The 21,107-nt window shown below is 25.9% G+C and overlaps 1 protein-coding gene across 1 annotated transcript; it reads right to left on the bottom strand.

Moving 5' to 3' along the window:
- Positions 1 to 261: 261 nt before the first annotated feature.
- Positions 262 to 2,524, bottom strand: LOC129610916 (atrophin-1-like). The gene has a single exon (XM_055523733.1). The coding sequence runs from the start codon at positions 2,336 to 2,338 to the stop codon at positions 782 to 784; it is 1,557 nt and encodes a 518-aa protein (XP_055379708.1). The 5' UTR covers positions 2,339 to 2,524; the 3' UTR covers positions 262 to 781.
- Between the last annotated feature and the right edge of the window lie 18,583 nt (positions 2,525 to 21,107).

Below are 21,107 nucleotides of genomic sequence, written 5' to 3'. Positions count from 1 at the left end.
ATCACAATTCGAGAATTTATTATTTTAATATCATACTCATACTTATATAAACTTTTTCTACTATAAAACTTTCAGAATAAAAAAATTATTTCGAATAGATTTCTTTGTTTTAAAAAACATTACTTTTTTCTCTGCTTCACTTATGACTAGTAAGTTACAATTTACTTTTAAAGGTTTTTTTTTATTTTACTTAAAATATAGAAACTACTAAAGTATCGTATGCCAAATTTGAAGTTGTAAAATATAAAAAAGAACATTGAATGCAAGTATTCCCGTATAATTATATTTAAAATTTACTAACTGATTTACATAAACATAAAAAATTTTACAAATTTCTATACAACATTCCATTTGTATGACACTTCTATTTGTATTATTTAATCTTCTTCTTCAAAGCTATATTTCATTAGAAAAAGAATACAACTTCTTTCCGAATGCATCAGTTATATTATACGTGAAATACAATGCATTTAAAATTGTCAAAAATTTATAAGAAAGTCATTTTAGAGTCTTTAGTTATTATACCAATTTTAATTTACTATTGCATTTAAATTGTATCTTGTGATTGATAGTTTAAAAATTTTTATTGGTCACTTTTTTGATGAATTTTCGCAAAATTTTTATATAGGTAACTATTGTAGAAAAACAATGTAAATTTGTGTAGATTTTTTTTCAAAATTTTTATAATTTTCTGGCAGACGAAATTTAAACCTTGAATGGTTTTCTAATTTTTGTGTTGTTTAGCTATAATTGCTTTGTATTATGAATACGAACAATGTTTTTACGACATTAAGAATTTACTGCATGAAACAAAAATTGTAAATGTTAAAGCAGTCCAAAGTGAAACTGGCTGATTATTAAGAGCTCCACTTTGTTTAATTTGGGCACTTTCAGCTACAGTAGCTGATGATGTCTTTTGTGTCATGTATTCAGTTGTTGTTGAGGATGGATGATTATTCATTTCTGCTCGCACTTCTGTTTGCGGTTGTTGTGGAGAAGTTTGTTGTTGTTGATCTGATGGTGGAGGTGGATTAGCAGGTACTTCATAACAAGCAATTTGTTCAACTTGCGTTACTTTAGTTGGATCGGATGGATCTGTTTGATTAACCATTATAGGATAACAAGCTATACTACCAGGTGGTGGCCCTGCTGGTTGCGCATTTGTGCTATTTGCGCCAGCAGCAGGATCTGCAACAGCTGCTCCAGCTGCAACTGCGGCAGGAGCCAATGCTGCAGCTGCTGGTGCCTCAGCATTATTTGTTGGCGCACTTTGAGGATTATTTACTTCTTGGGTTGATCCTGGTTGGAATGGTGCTAGTGGAGTTGGTGGATCCTGTGGTGACATTGGAGCCATTGGCGCAGCAGCAACAGCTGCTCCACCTCCATTATTAATTACAGTTGTTCCATCGGCGTTTGTAGTAACTGAACCTGGTGGCCCATTATTTATAATAATAATTCTATCATTATCTGCTGGTGCGCTTGAAACACTACTAGCTGGTCGAACATATTCCCTGCTGTGTGTTGGTGTTAATACATGTCCTAAAATAGCTCCACCAACTGCACCGGCTACTAGACCTGTACCGAATCCTGGACCTGAACTTTTAGGTGCCTGACCAGCTGGGTAAAGAACTGCACCGGGTGGAAGAGCTCCAGGCGAATAATATGTTGGAGGAGCAACAGGTGCTGGATGATATCCTCCACCACCACCATACATGGTTGCACCGGCTGGCACATGTCCAGGTTGATAATATGTAGGTTGACCATGGGGCATACCAGGTGGTCCTGAATACATTGTAGCTCCAGGTGGTAAATGACCTGGTTGGTGATATGATGGTTGTCCGTATGATGGTGGTGGATGATTATTTGCATAGCTTTGCCGAGGATAACTTGCCTGCTGAAGTGTACTGTGACCTACAGGGCTATTTGCACTATAAGCAGGTGGAGCTTGATTTCTGCTGATTGAGGACGGGTTATTAACTGAGCTGTATGGTGGTGGAGCTTGGTTTTTATTTACGGAGCTATATGGTGGTGGTGCTGGTGCAGAAGGCTTGTTCGGTTGTGAATAAGTGTTTCCACTGTAAGATAGTCTTGTATTGTCTGCATTTGGACTTGGTTTATTATAAGTATTAGAATTATATGTAGCTGGTCTACTAGTGGCTGGTCTACTTGTAGCATAACTTTGTGTTCGCTGTGTGTTTGTATTACTAGTCCTTCTTGATGAATAACTGCTTGAACTGGAGCCTGTCTTTCTGCTACCTCCACTCAAAGTCCTTTTACATTCCACAACATTTTGTATTGATAGGAACACCACTAACAGAAGATAAAATATCTTCCTCATATTTATTTTATTTTTTCTTCGTCAAAAATATAAATATTAAAAATACTTGCGGAAGCGTTCACGAAATATATTTAAATTTCTTTTTCTTAAGCAAAATTTTTTTCACACGACTTGAATGATTCACACAATTTTACACAATTGAAATTAATGAACTGCGCAAATATTTACTCGATACTGTGGGGAAACTACAAAACTTTATTATTTTATAAATGAAGAAAATTAAAAAAGCTTATTATATTGACACTTAATACTTGACCACTTTGACGTATGCGTTGACAATATTCATTGTCTCATAAAGCTAGGGTTGCACAAATTAGTTCTGTGTATTAATTTATTCGAATGTTGGATAATTTTTAATTCAAATGTTATTTATGGTTATCAGAAAAGTTTAGTATTTCTTTTTTTGATTATAATGTATATTTCAAAATATATACGTATTACGTATAGATCACAAAAAGTTTTTCAAATTTCAAAATTTAAGGCAGCTTTGACATACAACATTAATTTGTATTTTCACTATTAACATTGACAGCTTTGACTTTTCCACATTAGTTTTTCAAATTAATTTTTCTATTTTATTTACAAATATTAGTTACTATAAAAAATTTATAATCAATACAATAAGCATTAGATACCAAGAGTACAAGGCTTATAGTTTTTCAAATTTTCTAATTTGACTTCTATTAAATCTGTTTTATTATGGTATTCAAGTAAATCTTTAATTTAGATTTTCATTGTCGTTTTATTTTTCTTTATAGGTTAATTGCCACTTACGGTTTTTATTATTTGAGAAATTGTTCTCAATTGAGGGACATTAGAAACAAAAGATGCATCATAGTTGTTTTGAAACTTCATTTAACTTTCATTTTCACCACCAAGTCTATTATGCAGTGTTTACAATTTAGAAAACTTGTACGGTTTATTTTGAAAAGATCAATAGTTGAAACATTTTTGATTGGTAAATAGTACATCCAATCAAACTAAATGGTATGAGAAAAATAGAATCTTGTCCTTGTTTCTATCCAATTTTTTATTTATGAAATTACTCACGAATGAAAAGAGCGGCAAATAAAAATTTTTTTTAAAAAGAGTAAAAATCATCACATTTTTTTGTAAGAACTGTGATGACTTTTATTATTTATTATTTATGCTGGTTCCCTTAAGTGACAAGAAAAACAGCCATGTACTAAACAGCAAATATGTATGTACTAAACCACACATGTGAACGAGTTCTATTTTTCTTTTGCAATGAACGTCAAAAACTTTTGGTTCGTGTCCTTGCTTTGTTTGAGCGAATTTTTTTAGTAAATTTTCTTTAAAAATAGCCGAGTTTTTTTTAAGTTAAAAGTATTATATTGTTCAGAAAGTAGTATGCATGCATGTGTTTTTGCACGATATGTATGTATTTACATTTTGTTTTAAAATTAAATCAAAATGCTAAGTTAAGTATATAATTTCCAAGTTTTAGCATAAAATTATAATATAAAGTAAACAAAACTATTGTATATATAACGTACATATATTTTAGAAAATTAATTTCTACATGTGATGTATGTATGTATGTACATAAGTTTGGAGCATTTCAACTCAGGATAAATGCAAGTTTATAATTGGTCTTTATTTATTTTATATTTAAATTACTTATATTTTACAGTATATTCATACATAGAAACCAAAGGATTTTATCTTTCACCTTAAAATACAATCTTTCTTAAAAATACCTACATACATATGTATGTATGTAGCTTTTTTTAATATTTTAAGCATTTATAAATTCGAGCGCAGGATTTAGATTCCAGATCATTAGGGAAAAACATTCAATTATAACATTGTAGATCACAACATTTGGTCATAAAGCCCAATTCACTTCAGAAGAATATCAACTCTTGATATATGTATGTTTGTGTAACAAAATAAACTCAAATATACATATGGATATACAAAAGTAGTAAGAACATAATATGATATAATATATGTATAAAATTTTACTTGCTTTAGACTGGTTTATCTTCCTGGACTTTCCAGCGGTTTTCAATAGCAAATTTTTGTATTTATGATTATGCACTATTTTTAAAACATTTCCAATTTCTATGTTTTTCTTTGGTTCAGATTCTTAAATTGTAGAACTTTCTAATATAGATTTTATATTTACATCTACATACATATATAAAAAATGCACTTTCAAATTATCTAGCATGGTCTGTAGATGCGACAATGTCTTTATCAAATTTTAAAATTTCAATACAACCTTGGAATAAATATGATAAATAAATTATTATTAGTTTTTAAATTTAATAAAAACTCTACCATAATTACATGCCACCAATAAAATTTATGAGCCATTATTAAAAATTCACAGCTTTTGATATTTCATTATAGAGGGTTTTTTAAAATATGTGTGTATGTAACAAGATACCCATACATTTAAGAGTAAATTTAAGTGTACTTACATACATATGTATGTATATTAGAAATTCAAAGAGTTCTTTTGTAAACTGAAAAGAAAACCAAGTATGAAATTCAATAAATAAAATTATGCATTAGTATATAATAATTATATATACTGCATGTAAAATCAAAAGTCAATTAATGATAATATTATAGCAGAATACAAAATGATATATAAAGAATGAAAAAAGAATTGTGCAGTCATAGATTTAAAATTTTGCATCATTCTTCACTCATTAAATGTCAAATTTTTCTCAAGAAATTTGAACAATTTTGAATAGTTTTTATGTAAAGAAAAGTAAAACATTCAAAAATTTGAAAAAAATACAATTTATAATAGAGATATATGTATATATTTATATGTATATAATTAAATCTTGTTATGCTATGGGTCTACAGAAAATTTAACACATCTTTTATAATTGATATTATCTTTGATAATTCTAAAATGCATTTAATTGTAATAATAGCTTCTAATGTCCTTGATTAAATATTTCAATTTATACCTACTTAACAAACAAATGTTTGAAACCCTAAATAAAATAATAACACAATTTAATTGCAACATCTACAGCAGTTGAAATCTTTTCACTGACAATGACTTTTCTACATGTTATATACATATAAACATAATGTAATTTATACCTACTATATGATAAGTATTTACAAATTAACAAACTTTATGAACCTTAATATCCTTTTTAGTCCTATTTCAATACACAAGTGAATGTGTAAAGATTCTTTTATTTTCCGCTTTTTCTTTTTTCTTATAAATATTCTCCCGTATTAGGATTAAAATGAAAAGAAGGAAAATAATAATAATAAAAAAAAATAAATGTGTGTTGCTCTTATCCTTTTAAATATAGTCATAATAAAAAATAAAAATAAATGCACCGGTCAAGCTTAACTTAGTTGTTTTTAAAGTAAAATATTTTAACGTACAAACTGTTACGCGGTTCAAGATATTAGGGAATGCATTTTTCGAATAGTATATAGAACATAATTTTTATGTACTTCTACCCCCTGCCTATTGAGTAGTTCTTTAAAATTTACAAAATTTATTTTCAGCAATTATTATTTTATGAACAACCAAATTTTTATAAAAAGTAAGAATATTATTCAACGATCTTTTAACGCAAAAATCTAAACGTATGCATAAACATAAGCTCTTAATTTAAATTCTTAAGGAGAAATGTGCCAAATTGCTATTTTAAAACCATAAGTTCGAATGACTACAATTCTTATTTCAAACTTGTCTTGTTCACATATTATGGGGTTGGTTTTGCTAGAATTCATTCTTCTTACAGTTAATTTTACCTTAAATTTTTTCAACTATATTATGCAAGCCAATTAATTATATAGGTTACACTTAAAATCCGTCTTTATTAACTCCACTAGTGGAAAGCTCTGCCGTAAGTAACTGAAATTAATTAATATAATTATGTTTGCATTGTGTTTGCACGCAGCTTTAGGTATCGTCTTTTGTTACCTCCATGATACTCACAAATTTTTCAACTAATTTGATGAAAATAAATTTAATTTTTTTTTCAAATTTTTTTTTCATTTTTCTTCTAATCTAAAAATTTGTATATGGCAACATTAAACGCATTATGACACTACGATCTTTCGAAGAAAAGTGCTATTCTAAAAAACCATTCATTTTATTTGCAAAATTTTCATTTTAAAGGTATTTTTCTATTTACATACATACATACATATTAAAGTTTTATGTGGTTTTAAGTTAATTTCTTTTAACAAAAAATTTTCTTAAAAACTAGTTCGGTTATGCATTTTAACTTTAAACCCATAAAGGATGTTGCAGATGGTTGCGGAAATAAAAACGTAAGTGGTAAGATTTATGGTATAGTGAGATATAAAACGATTTTGGTTTGTATATATGCGTGTTTTGTGTGTGTTATGTATATATATATACTTGTATAATGTTTTAGTAAAAAAGTAAAGAAAAGGATATTTTTCTCGTGCCTTTTTTTTTATCTATTTTTTGCTATATAGAGAAAATAGAATTTCATGAATGGTCGAATAATGCGCTTTACCACATAGTATTAACATATAATGGTCACAAGAAAATTAAATGAAGACACCAAAATTTTACGTTTTATTCCATTTTTTTGTTCTTTATTCTTTCATCTCTCTCATTATGTAGGTTGTTGTTTCTACAACAGCAATATAATAGGATGAATGAGACGGAAAATGAGATAATTTTTAGTATATAGTAAATTAATTATACATGATGATGATTATTAAGCTTTAGGTTTTCTATTTAATTGTTTTTTATTATTCAAAATATAGGTAGATATATTTTAAATATAATAGTTTTGGAGTTTTTAAAGAATAAGAGCTCAAAACAAGAATGGTATCTAGTCTCATTACAAATTTAATAAAAGGGTAATAAAAGACTTTCAATTTATTTTTACTAAATTTTTATTCTGGAGTCGAGTGAAATTTCAGTGAACTTTAACGTACGTGAAATTGATTTTTTTGGAGAAAACGAAGGCGTAAAATATATAAAGTTAAGATTTCATTAATTACAGCTGCAAGAACTTTTATAATCAATTTTAATAATGAATAAAGCTTAATTAAGGCGGGATTTCAAAATATCTTCCTTGAATTTATTTAATTTATAAAGGATTTAATGTTAATATTTACTAGTTAAGCTTACGTATATAGTATATAAAAGACGTACTGTTTTTTGGCTTAAACTGCAAAATTTTAATACTGTATATAACCTATGCAAAATTATTTATATGGACAAACCATAAGAATCAAAGATTCTACCTTAAATACCTTTGCTATTTGTGTTAGATTAGAAAATATCGACGAAAATTGTGAGTATGTGAAGTGTGGGCTCTTACCTATATCTCTTATCTTAAAGTGTTACTAAAAAATCAGTGGCATTTGCAATTTGAAAATTTTGGGCATTCAGGTATGGCTTTCACTTTTACAATTTTAATGTATATATTTGCCGTTTTACATTCCCAAGTGGTGTCTGTTACATCAAAAAACAATAAAATTAACTAAGCATTTGTTCATTATCGTAATTAAACGGTTTCTTTAATCAGAATGAAAAATAGTTACAACATTATTAATTAATATTTATTAATTAATATTTGATGATTATTTTGACCTGGACTCAACAATATATGAAAATTTTCATTTAATAAGCTAAAAGCGTCTTCTTTAGGAAGCTATAATGCATTATCTCAGATTTTATTGATAGTCTCAAATATATTTCACGTTAGAACCTATTATTTGACTATAGATCTTAAAAAATCAGAATAAATCGCGAAAAAAAAATTGTTTTTTTACATTTAATTCAAAAATATTTATATATAGAAAAGTATGTGTACACATGATTGTGCCTGAAAACTGGAAACTTTATAATTTAAAAATATGAAGATCCTTAGGCCGTTTATTTATTTTTTTTTCTATATTTTAAAATCTTATGAAAAAATTTATTCTTTTTTTCACTTCTTTTTCTTTGTGGTTTCAGTTTTCTTGTTAGAAGTGAAAATATAATGAAATGCCTAAAGTGTTTTAAGGTGTTCCAATTGATTTCTTGAAAAATGTTTTTTTTTATTTCGAAATGTAAAATGAGATGAAAAAGTAGATCATTTTCTATATTTTGTTCTTTTTTTTCATAAAAAAATGAAAATTCAAGATTTCTAATAATCTGAGGCGGAAAAAATATAAAAAATATAGAATGAACATTGTCTGTATAAAATTGCCATATTGTGAGAAGTTTCCGTAATTTTGTTGTACGGAGTAGAAGAAGAAGAAATATCCGAAATCATGACAAGTTTTACCAACTTTTAAAAAAATTTTAATAAATTTTCGAAAAATACAAAAAAAAATTGTTGAAAAAATTTGTATCTGACAGAATTTGTGGCAATTTACACTTTGGATAGCAAGCTTCGGATTTTTTTTAATTTCCATTTCATATGAAACTACAAAGATTCAGCTAAATAAAGGGATTAGGGTATAATATAAATTTTAACATATAAAGTACATTGGAAAATTTAAACATAAAAGTGTGCGCTAGTGAAAAGTTAAGTTCTTTCTTTACGTGAAAATTTGTATTGAAAAAATAAATAACGCAGAAAATTTTTATAATGCAGAGTTTCTATAGGAATTTTCAATGAGCAAATCTGACAACACTATGTTGTAAAATCACTACGTTGGAATTGCAGCATTATTTCACAAAGACAATCAATCACCTTATATTAATAAAGATAATAATAGTTTTTTAGAACTTAAAATTGCAGACTGCAAAATTTTAAATGGAAGACAATTTTTAAAAGATGCAATATTTTAAATTTATTTAAATTAAATAAATAAATTGAATACTTCAACTCAATGCTTTTGAGACAACCAATTTTAGAAATATTACAGTCATTTGCAGCTCAGTTCACATAGATAAGCGGAAATGTAACGGCGTATATTATTTCTTCTGATTTTGGGACGCTTTTATAGCAAATAACGTGCGAATTAAAAACTTTCAATTTGTGATTCCAATTAAAGAATAGAATTCCCAATTAAACTGGATAACCTTCAAAATTTTAAGGTATAACAGCAAAAAAAAAGCAATGATAAAATTTTATACTTTTAATGCAATTTCCTCTTGTACAAAATAATTTTTTTCTAGATAACCATAGATTTTCTTTCAAATCAGATTTAAGTCCAAAAAATTTCAATTTTAAGAAAACTTTGAATGTTGATTTCCTGCTTAACATAGTTTCTTAGACACCGATCTTGTTGGGTTTTTTTGCTAATTTCATTTTAATCGGTGCAGAATAGCTTTGTTGAATATGAAAACTTTGAATAGTTCCGTGTGAATAACTCAAATGAATTGGAATATTTTTTGATTTTTTTAAAGTTCTTAAATCATAATCACCATCATCAAATATTTCTTTTTCTTGTTCTAAAAGCGCTTGTTGTTCATCATATTGTATTGCAAATCTATTATAATAATCGCTCATTGGGTCATAAACTTTTTTTGCTTCTTCAGCTGCTTTTTTCCAAAGTTTTAAATGTTCTTCTCTAGCTGCTTTAACAGCTGGCTCTTCTGTAACTGGAATCAAATTGATTTTTGGTAAATTATCTTCATAATGAAAACCTAATTCATCTGCCCAATAATTTATTGAATATTCTGATTTGGCATCATCATTCAATTTATATTTGTAACGACCACGTATTTCTCCTTTATTATTTCTAGCTTCCATACGAGCTTGATTTAAATCACTGTAAGCAAAAAAATAACCACCTAAACCATCTTGACTATTTTTATTTTTAATTTCAAAAATATCTGAGGTTTCAGTTTCAGTAAAATTTATTTTGTTACTATTCGAATTAGAAAAATTTTTTGATGAAATTTTTAATGCATAATTTAAATCTAAATTTTGTTTTGTTATTAATTCTTGAGCTTCAGATGGTTTAATGTCCGAATGGATTATATTTTCACCATTAATTAAAATCTGTAAGTGTAAATAAATAAATTTTGAAATAATTTTGTTCCGAAAATTTTGTATTGAAATTGATTTTTAATGAAATAACGTAGAATAGAAAGAAGCTTTAGTTGAAACTGATGTTTCATTCAGAAATTATACAGAAAGCAGTAAAGGAATTGTGTAGCTATAGACTTTTTAAAATTAAGCGAAAATTTGTTCTGAAAATAATCCAGGAGTAAAGTTGATAGAAAAGGAAAATATTTTTAGCTCGCCCAAAAGCTAGTTTATTTATTTATTTATTTATTTATTGCCAGGACGTATTAGATTGTATATTTTTACTACAATTATTTTAAGAGTTCATACATTTTTAGTATTTACAGCTTTGTAATTTTTGTTTCTTACGACTAAGATTTTTGATTAATTTCAATTTTAAGGAAAAACGGCAAGAAACGGCAATCCTTTTGAAAATTTTAAGATCAAATACTTAAAAATAAAGACTTATACCCTACATTTTTTCCTATATATAAAACCTAGATTATTTTAAAACTAAATTTTTAAAGTATCTATATCTATTAATTAACCCTATATTTGTCTAATATTACTATTCTACTAATTTTCTTAATAAAGGATTGCTAGAATTGTAACACGACTCCTGGAAGGTAGACAACATTTTAACAATTTGCTCGAAAACAGAATGTGTTTTGGCCATTTCGTGCAATCTTCGAGTCGAAAAATAAAAAGGTTTATTTAGAATTAATTTAAAAATTTTATTTTGCTTCCTTTGAAGCAACATTAAATTCGTCCTCGCAGCTGAACTCCATACTGGAAGACCATACAGAAGAACGCCGTGAAAAACCCCTTTAAATATTAATATTTTATTTTCTATATTCAGCAAAGATTTCCTATTAATAACTGGGTAAGGTATTTATATAAACTGAACCAATTTGTTGACAGTCCTTGCGATATGTGATTTAAAAAGTAATTTTTTATCGAGATAGATCCCCAAATATGTGATATGATTTCTTTCCAATTCTATCTGGTTTCCTTCCAAGGTAAGAGCACGGTTCGGGAGAAAACATTGTTTTCTTCTCCTAGTGAAGAAAATAGCCTTGGTGTTCGAGCCATTAATCTTTATTTTCCATCTGAAAAGGAAATTCCTTATTTCTAGAAATCCATTTTCAAGATTATTTATTATTTCAGTGGGATCCTTGGAGGCTGTCAATAAAGCCGTATCTTCCGCATAGAGTCCTAGCCTACAGTTTTGTGGTTTCGGTATGTCGGCTACAAAAATGTTGTAAAGTAATGGAGATAACACAGAACCCTGGGGTTCTCCGGCGGTGATATTTGTTGTCTCAGACTAAGTTAGTTGTTTATTGAAAATTTCAAGTCAACCTGTATAAGCATATTCATTATCTTTTGTATCAATTGAGAAATATATATGAACAACAAACAACAAACAACAAAAATCATAAACTGCTTAAGAGAATATAAGAGAGCATTTCCGTTTCATTTCCTCCGCTGGCTTAAAGAACTGTGGCAGTATCCCATTCTTTTAAGTTGTTATCAACATAGAGGAATAATTGAATTCAGTATATAATCGACGTTGAAATAGTCTCAAATTATCTGTTTACTTATGGATTCTTCATAGGCACTCTCAAAATTTTTACTTTCTTCTCTCTTTACTCAATTATATCACCTAAATGTTATCCAAAATAAAGAATGTTATACAAAATTTTCTAAAGCCTAATATAAATAATAAAATCAAGAAATGTATGTATAACAAAAATTATCAATATTGCCTACATACATACATATACACACAAGTAGTGCAATAATAATAAGATTTAAGTTGAATAATTTCTCACAGGATTTCAACAAACAAATCAAAAATTTTAATAAAAAATTTCAACACATTATTTTTCTACTCTATAAAATATAAATTTATTTTTGAGCAAAAACTCTTAATTTAATATATTTTCGTAAAAAAAAATTTATTAAACAAAAGCATATATAAACCAACTTTGCATATATATGAAAGAAAAATTGATTCCAAAGGTATTTTCATATTCCCATTGGGTTAATCAATTTAATAATGCACCAATGAATGGACCCCTGAGCAAAAACAAAACCATATATATACACATTTATAATATCTCACATATGTATGTATACCACTGCTTATGGTAATTTGCAAAAAACAAATATATGCTGGTCTGATCTACAATTATATACGAAAATAAAAGGTGCACATATACAAATGTTGCGGTAATCACTTGAAAATCATCATAAAAATTATCATTAAAGGTTGTGAGATATGATTTTTATGTACTATTAACTATGCAGTGCCAGTATATACTAGAATAAAATGTTATATATAACGGTATTGCAAGAGTGTTAACAAATTATGAAACGGACAAAAAAAGAAAATCAAAAACAATTTTTCGTCCTTATGCGAAAAAAAGAAACCAATAAAAACGAAAATTTAAATTTTACTATTATTAATGAATATTTAAATGCAATTTTAACCTGTATTTATTTTAAAAATGAAAATGCAAAAAAAAAAATGATCAAAATACGCCAATTATTTATAAATTGATTGAAAGCTTAATTTTGGAAAATTTAATTATAAAGAGATGAGCAATTTTTTATTACTTTTCATATTCATTTATATACAAGTATGCACACGGTTATGATGCTCTGTCAATAAAAAATAAACGTAAAAAATTAAACTTTTATACTAGCGTTAAATGATATAATTTATAAAAATTAAAATTTCATATTTCAAGCATTAATAATAACGTTAAAAATAACTATGAAAAAAATTGGACTATAGTGAATGTACAGGAATCACGGATAAAAATAATAAAATTAACTTTCATTTATCTCTTAATAGCATTTCTCTATATATAGACCTGCTTTATTTATTTAAATTTATTAATTTTCTGTTATGTTAATTACTTATTTACAATATTTTATGTTATTTAACTTTTTTAAGCCAAAGTTGTGGCAATTATAGGATATATTTAAGAATATGAACGAAATTTAATTTTGATATATGAAGGAATAAATATATTATGTTAGTTACGAGGGCATTATATTGTAGTTTTATGAACGATTAATATTTTAATAAGATTTTTATATTAAATTTAATTTAATACAAATACTGTCGGTTTTATCTTTGTATAATTCGCAATCTATAACTTTATCTTAAAATAATTTGGCAAGGTTTTACTTCTACCATATGCATTTAAAATCCATATCCATAAAGTTCAGACATTATTGTTATTATTGTTAAAAATTTTAGTGTACAATATTGTTTTAATAACATTAATTAATTTGAAATTACAAGTGAAAGGGTGCGACTCAAAGACTGCCGATTCTTTTCTAAAGATTTGTGTTATCTTATAATAAAGATAAAGTTAGGTTAAATTCTAATGCAGGGTCAAATTCAATGGTTTCTAATGTAGCACTTTTTCTTTTAATAAATAAAAATACTGGTTTTAAGAACAATCTGTGCAATCAATTAGTAAAATTAGTTTCATTCATATACGAATATATTTCAAAGATTGCATACATTTAGGATGAGCAATGTATGAAATCTTTGAAATAAGAAAAAAGGAAAATTTAAAGAGGCGTTCAACTCAAAAATACACTCAAAATTCAAATTTTAAAAATTTCAAGAGGCGGTAACTGGAAGCGGGGTGGAGGTGGAAAGAAATTCTCTACTTCTCTTTGTTTACAGAATTTTAAAAATGTTTTTGGTTTTGCTACAACAATTACTTAAAAATTGATCTTTAGGACTTAGCATTTACAGGTTGAGAGTTAGTAAAAGTTTTCCTCTACAGAAATAATTTTCCAGTAAAGATCTATGTACATATGAAATTTCAACTTTCTATCTCCAATTGTTTAAGTTTTGTAAACATGTTGGACGAACGGACGGACAGAGTGAAATTAATAAGCAATTTTTTCCAAAATTTTTTTTGGACAATTAATTGTTTAAAAGAAAATTAAAAAATTTTAAAAATTTGATACTTTATTCAACCAATTTGAAATTGTTTATAACTACTTAATATATATAATAAAACGGAAAATGTTAACATTTATGCAAATTCTTTTTTAATTAATTTCAGGAGGTACATTAAAAGCACTAGCAATGTACATACTTTAAAATTTGTCATGATTGTTTCACTCATTTTTTACAATATATTACCGGAACAAAATTTGAAAATGGTCAATCAAACTTTTAAGAAATTCTTCAAAATTTATTTTGCAATTTATCCAGAACAAAATAACTGTATAGTAAATTGGTAACAGAAATTAAATTTAAGTTTGCAAGGTTACAGTTGTTGTGAAATAAATAAGCTATTTGAAAAAGAACTTTAATTTTTATTATTGTATAATTAGCCAACCGACTGTGTTAAAAGAAGAAAACTTTGTTTTCCTTATTGAAATCTTATTCATTTTGTAATTTTTACACAAAATTCCTAGCATAGCCCGAAAATATTGATTTTTAATTTAATAAAATAAATAATTTTATAAAAAAATTGATAATTCTTATAAAATTTTTGGAAAAGCTTCTGCAATCTAAGAATTCTAGAATTTTATTCTAGATAATTTGAAATTCCAATTGAATAAATGTTTTTTATTATAGATTGTAGAACAAAATATTTCCTTCATTTCGAAAAAAGTTATTAATCAACTATTCTTCTCAATTTAAATCAATTTCAATCAAAAGCCAATCTAAAATTTAATAATAATTTTCTAAAATTTTATTTATTCTACAAAATTAAAAATAGATAAATAATTTAAATTTTTTCATTTTCAACACAAAATATGCAAGTATAAAAATATCTTTACTTAGAAAATAGAAAATAATTTAAGAATTATACAAAAATACCAGAATTAAAAGTACTATATGTATGTAATATAGACTTTGGAAAAACAAGAATAAACAAAAACAAAAATATAAAATTAAAGTTAAGAAAACAACGAAAATTTTTTTATTTCCGCATTACAATTCAGAAATTGATTATATAGAGCCTTAAAGCAAATTTAGAAATAACTTTTATATTATATAAAAACAAGTTTATTTTACGGAAAGTGTAATAAATTTCAGAACAAAATTGAATTTTAATTTTAAATTAAGATATTTATGCAAGTTAATAGATTCAGATACATTAAAATATTTATATAGACGTTATACATATACTTATACACATACAATAATATTTTTAAATATTTTCATTGCTCGTTATTCTTTGAAAAATGATTTAGAAAATTTTTACCATATTGAAAAGTTCAAATTTAAAAAAATTGTTATCTGCCGTAATGACTTTATATTGATTGCCAGCTGTGATGAATATTTTTTTGAAATTAATATCGTTTATTAGATTTTTTCTATATCTTCCCAATTTCTATTACAAAATAATGAGATATTTAAGTGAAAAATTTATATACCTATTTGGCATTTGGGGAAAGCTATAAAGCTCAATTATGGAAGTCGACTTGTGCTCAATCGAAATATTTCATTTGTATATTTCGAACGAAATTTTATACAGGTTTAATTTTCTACTATTATAAAAGCAAAATTTTGCAATGTATAGTCATCAAACTACATTCATTTTTATTTTGAAATTTTTGTTCTTGTGTTCGTAATTTACAGATGAGATGTAATACAAATCGACTTTCATAAGTCAGCGTATAAATTTATCATTTTATGAAGGTAAGAAATTTGAATTTGGTGCTGAATACAAAAAAATTTTCAAAAACCTCACTTTAACTCGATTCCATTCTTAAAATACATCGAACATTTTTTTATCATTTTTTATCGAATTTCCTTTTAATCCGATTTTTGTAGACGGTGAATTTTAAATTTAAACAATGCACCACAATCCTATACATAAGGACTTACACTGATTACTTAAATTTACCCATTAGTAGAGATTCGACCGATTGAGAACAGTATTCAAAGATAATGGAAGATAATTTGAAGTAATTCTATTCTAATCTTTAAATGTACATGTGTTCATACATGACGAACTTACATGACGTCTTTCTTTAGCCTCCCTATAATATTTATTTCAAAGCTTTAAATTTAATATTTTATAATTTTTACAAAATTAATTACATTTAATTTATTTTTAAATCCTCTTCAATTACAACTTTTACACTTTTCCATAATATATGTAATTTATATAACATTATACAATTCGACAACCCTAATATTCTTAAACATTATATATACATATATACATAAATAAATACTTGAAATTATTGAAATAACTTTAAAACTTTTTAAAACTCTACACAATTATATTTTATACTCTCATATACGCGTACACTACCTATAACTATACCTATATTCGAATATTTTTATTATAAAAGTACATAAGGTTATTATATTGAGAAAATTTATCTTATAAATTAATTATACATTACCTAATTCAAGAATTTTTGTTATATACCGCATAAGAATGCTATTGGTATTGTAGTCTTAAACTTTATTATCCTTATCATAAAATGTAACCTTCAAGGTTATTTAAACTTATTTCAATTGTTATACAAAATATGTGAAAAAGGAATTTTAAAGGTGTTCGACAATTTATTTCTGTATATATATAGATGTGGTTTATTTATATTACAATTATGTATATATATATATAAGTAAAATTAAAGCTTAGGAATTTAAAAATTTATAATGTATAACACCACTAGTTGAATATTTTAAATAACAAATAAAATTGTAAATTAATTATAAGTTGATTTTTGAATATAATATTATGTGTGTATATGTACGTATGTTTGAATATTGTATAAAGATTTTAAAATGGTTTTTGTAATTTGAAAATATTTAAAAGTTTTATAGACATTTATAAAATTATAAAGAAACAACCATTTGGTTTTCTTAACTTATAGTAATATGAGTGTTTTTTTTGCTCTAGGATGTACTATATGGTTGGTGTACTTATGTAATATAATATGTTTATGTTCTTATTACATATTTTATTTGACTAGTTTTTAACACTTAACAAAAATTGGAAAAAATTGGAAAAAATTGGATTGCTTGTTTTGTTCACTCTATGCTTGTCCGTCTATCCGTTCGTCTATTTATAAAACTTCAAAACTCTTTACGATAAAAAACCGAAAATATTTATGTGTTAATAGATCTTTGAGAGTAACCTATTTGAAAAAAATTTTCATGAAAATCTTCCTCCTTAAAAATTATACCCCTCAATAGTTAAAAATTACTATTTCTGTCAATTTATAATAGCACAGAATATTTTTTTAATTATTTGAAAACCGAAAAATAGCGATCTGTTTCTTATATCGCGAAACAAATTATAGCTAGACTGTACAATAACAAAATTGCAAAATGAACCAAATTTTTTTTAAGTTATCGTGTGTCAAAATTAACAAAATTTCAATTTTTGATTTCTTATATTCCCGGAGCTTCAAGCTTTCTCGAGTTTTTATAAAAAGTAATGGTAAATAAATTTTCATCGAAAATGACTTATTATACCAGTACGAACGCATGTTCGAAGGGTATAATAATGGTATAATAAGTTATTTTAAGTATGCTCTTAAAATAACTTATTATACTCAGGTACCGTCCATACAACTTCAAAAGTTTTTGGCTATATCACAGAAACTATAAAAGCTATGGTATTGAAATTTCACACAAGCAAATATATTTGTAGGGCCGATGTGCTTGATAAAATTCGTTAAAATTTCTTGTCTATTTCTGGAAGCTGCCATACAACTTCAACAGCAATTTGGCACACACAGTATTTTGAAGAACACAGCACTGAAATTTTGCATAAATTAATATGGTAATACGGCAACTTAAAGTCCCGTAGTCAGTTATGGCATATTTATTCGCACATAGGATAACAAATTCGTACAGGTATCACAGAGTTGACAAGGTCAACTCTATTTTTTCTCTTTTTTTTTAATATCAAATTAACTCTAGAATCTGACAATTATGTTAACGCTTGTTTCAATTTCTGTTTTTTCCTTGAAAAGCACGTGAGATAACAAATATTTAAGTACCCCTTTGCTATATAGAAGCAGATTAATATTTTTTCAATACACCTAAAGTGGCAGATATCAAAGTTGTAATTTCTAGCAATATTTATTAATAGAACAAACTAGTAATTTTATCCCGGAAATTAAATCGAACCATAATCGAATTTTTAAAGGAAACTTTTTATTTTCATGTGTTATTAACGTTTTTATATTGCAATAACCGTTATTCTTCTTTAATTTCATATTTGAGTTATTTTGTTATTAATATTTCATATACTATTATTTTTTAGAAAAATGTCCACAAACTCACGCGAAATTCATCAAGAACCAAATTTCACCAATTTCTCAAATTTTGTTAAGACTCAAAAATTTTTGATGCTGATATCATCAATTTTTTTTTTAATTTCATTGATTCCATTACAGAATTTCAATGAAACCGCTCGTGTTAAATGACTAATGTCAACTTTAAATAAATAATATTAATTCATAATGTTAAACAACTCAAAACATGTCTATGAAAATTCATATCTATCTTTCAAAAGTTAGAGAGAATGATGTCATTAATGAAATAGTGTTTTAAGTTTCTGTATAACTGTCTCACAATACACACAGCATCCAATTTTCTCTACAACTTCTGCCAATATTCATCACCTTTTCCTCAATCTTTATAACAATGATAAATTTGCCATATCCTTTGAACATAAATCGTTCGAGTATAAACATTATCAAATCAAATTACTCATACATTTATATAATTTATTATTATATAAGTTTGAATGTATAACAAAAATGTAATCTATATAAGTATGTGAGTATTATTTAATTCAATTTATTACAATTATTTACTTTAAAATAATTAAAAGTTAAAGTCACGTCAAACTATAATCCTTAATCGAATTGATAAATGCAAAATGTGAAACAAAATATCCTTTCAACAATATTGAACAATGTACATAATAGACATACATACTTATATTATAATGATGGTTATATCTCGTATTCAGCAATATATAAAAGTATTACAAGGGTTAAAATAGTATTTAAAAATTTTTCATTAATTAATTTTCTAAATAATATCGTGTCGATAAATAAATTATTTCACTTAAATTAATTTCCCCATTTTTCAATATGCACCTATACCTATATATATGTATATAGATATTTGTATTTGTATATTTCATTGTACTCAATTGAAAATTACAAATTTTCAACAATAATATTTCAAATTTGACATTGTACATATTATAAACGATTGACAGTACAATACCATCCAAGAACCTCAACACTTCTCATTATTACGTAAATATGTACTCCATATTAGTATGTATAGGAAATATACGAGATACTATTAGGTTTTCTATTCTTAAATTTAATTTTTAGTATTACGCATACATAGTTATACGAGATATAAATACGAATATTCCGGTTCGTTTGTGAATTCTGTGGAACAATTTTTTTAGCATCTTTATACACGTGCTTCATACTTAAAGAAATACCGAAAAAAAAAATTTTGAAAAAAAAAATGCCTTCACTGTTCCTCTTCCGCCCGTTGTTCTGTTTGTTTGGAATTTTAAACCATCTAAAATGGAAATCTGAATTATAATTATAATTAAATTTTTTCGGATTCATATTGAACACCGTAAAGAGAAAGCTCAGTTGAAAAGTTTTCAGTACGACGACAACATTATTTAACTTAATCTAACGGTTCAAGTTTAGCACTGTCTTGATCTCTTTAATATAATTTTAAAATAAGCAAACAACTGATTTTAGATCGGTGGTTTCTTCACCATTATAAACTTCATTGAAGGCGAACAATATTTTTTTTAGGGAACAATATGAAAAAATCCCGATTTTATTTCGGGTTAAAAATATTGTTAACCCTTTTTCATTTAGAAGTCTCATTCTACAGGGTAATGCAATTAAATGTAATATGATGTTAATGCAGGAAAAATTATATGCAAACTACAGATCTTTTAACCCAATATAGTATTCCCGAAACATGGAGATAGGGCAAGAAAATGTATTTAAGATGAACATTTTACAGATGAACAAAAGATAATCAGGGAAATTTCTTACTTATTTTTAAATTCATGGTATAAGATTTCGTCTATAAAAGTCCATTGAGATAGAATCCTTGACTTCTCTCAGACTTTCTTCTAATTTTGGAAAATAAAATAATTTTTAACATCTTAATGTGCTAAGTGAAAATGTGCTACTTTACAACCAGTATTTCTCTAGATCTGAATTCGTCTTTTTTCCGGTATTCAGTTAAAATTATTGAAAATATTAATATTCATATACAGACTTACATACATATTCCATATTTCTTTCTTTTTTTTGAAATCTACAAGTTAAAATTTTAAATCAAAAATAAAATAAAAAGAAAAACATCAACTTTACCTCAACCATTGTCATATTTTTCGCCTAAAACCATTTTATTTCCTTTCACATTTTCATTTTCATAACATTTTCATATTAAACTTTTTTAACATTCCCAATATACAATTGTGCTGCTCCCGTATAAATTGAATTTCCGTTAAGTCATACATAATTTTATATTCATATCCTTTATTACCACTTTTTAAAAGTCACAAAATATTTCAAAAAAAATGTAAAAAAAAACCAGGAAAAATGAGAGAAAGAAAGGAAAGGAATAAAAAAACCACAATAATAGATGAGAAAGTAAAAAGGGAGATAAAATTGGTGGGTGTAGACAAAGATATCCAAAGGTATTAATTTAAATATCTATTTTCAATATCGAAAAAATACGTGATTTATTTTCGAAAGAAAAAAAATCGTTCTTTTTATAATTTTACTTGTCTACTTTTTTT

Source organism: Condylostylus longicornis, unplaced genomic scaffold, assembly GCF_029603195.1.
Source record: "Condylostylus longicornis isolate FDR11 unplaced genomic scaffold, ASM2960319v2 ptg000048l, whole genome shotgun sequence".
Classification (NCBI taxonomy): Eukaryota; Metazoa; Arthropoda; class Insecta; order Diptera; family Dolichopodidae; genus Condylostylus; species Condylostylus longicornis.
This window is presented reverse-complemented; position numbering and strand designations above follow the sequence as displayed.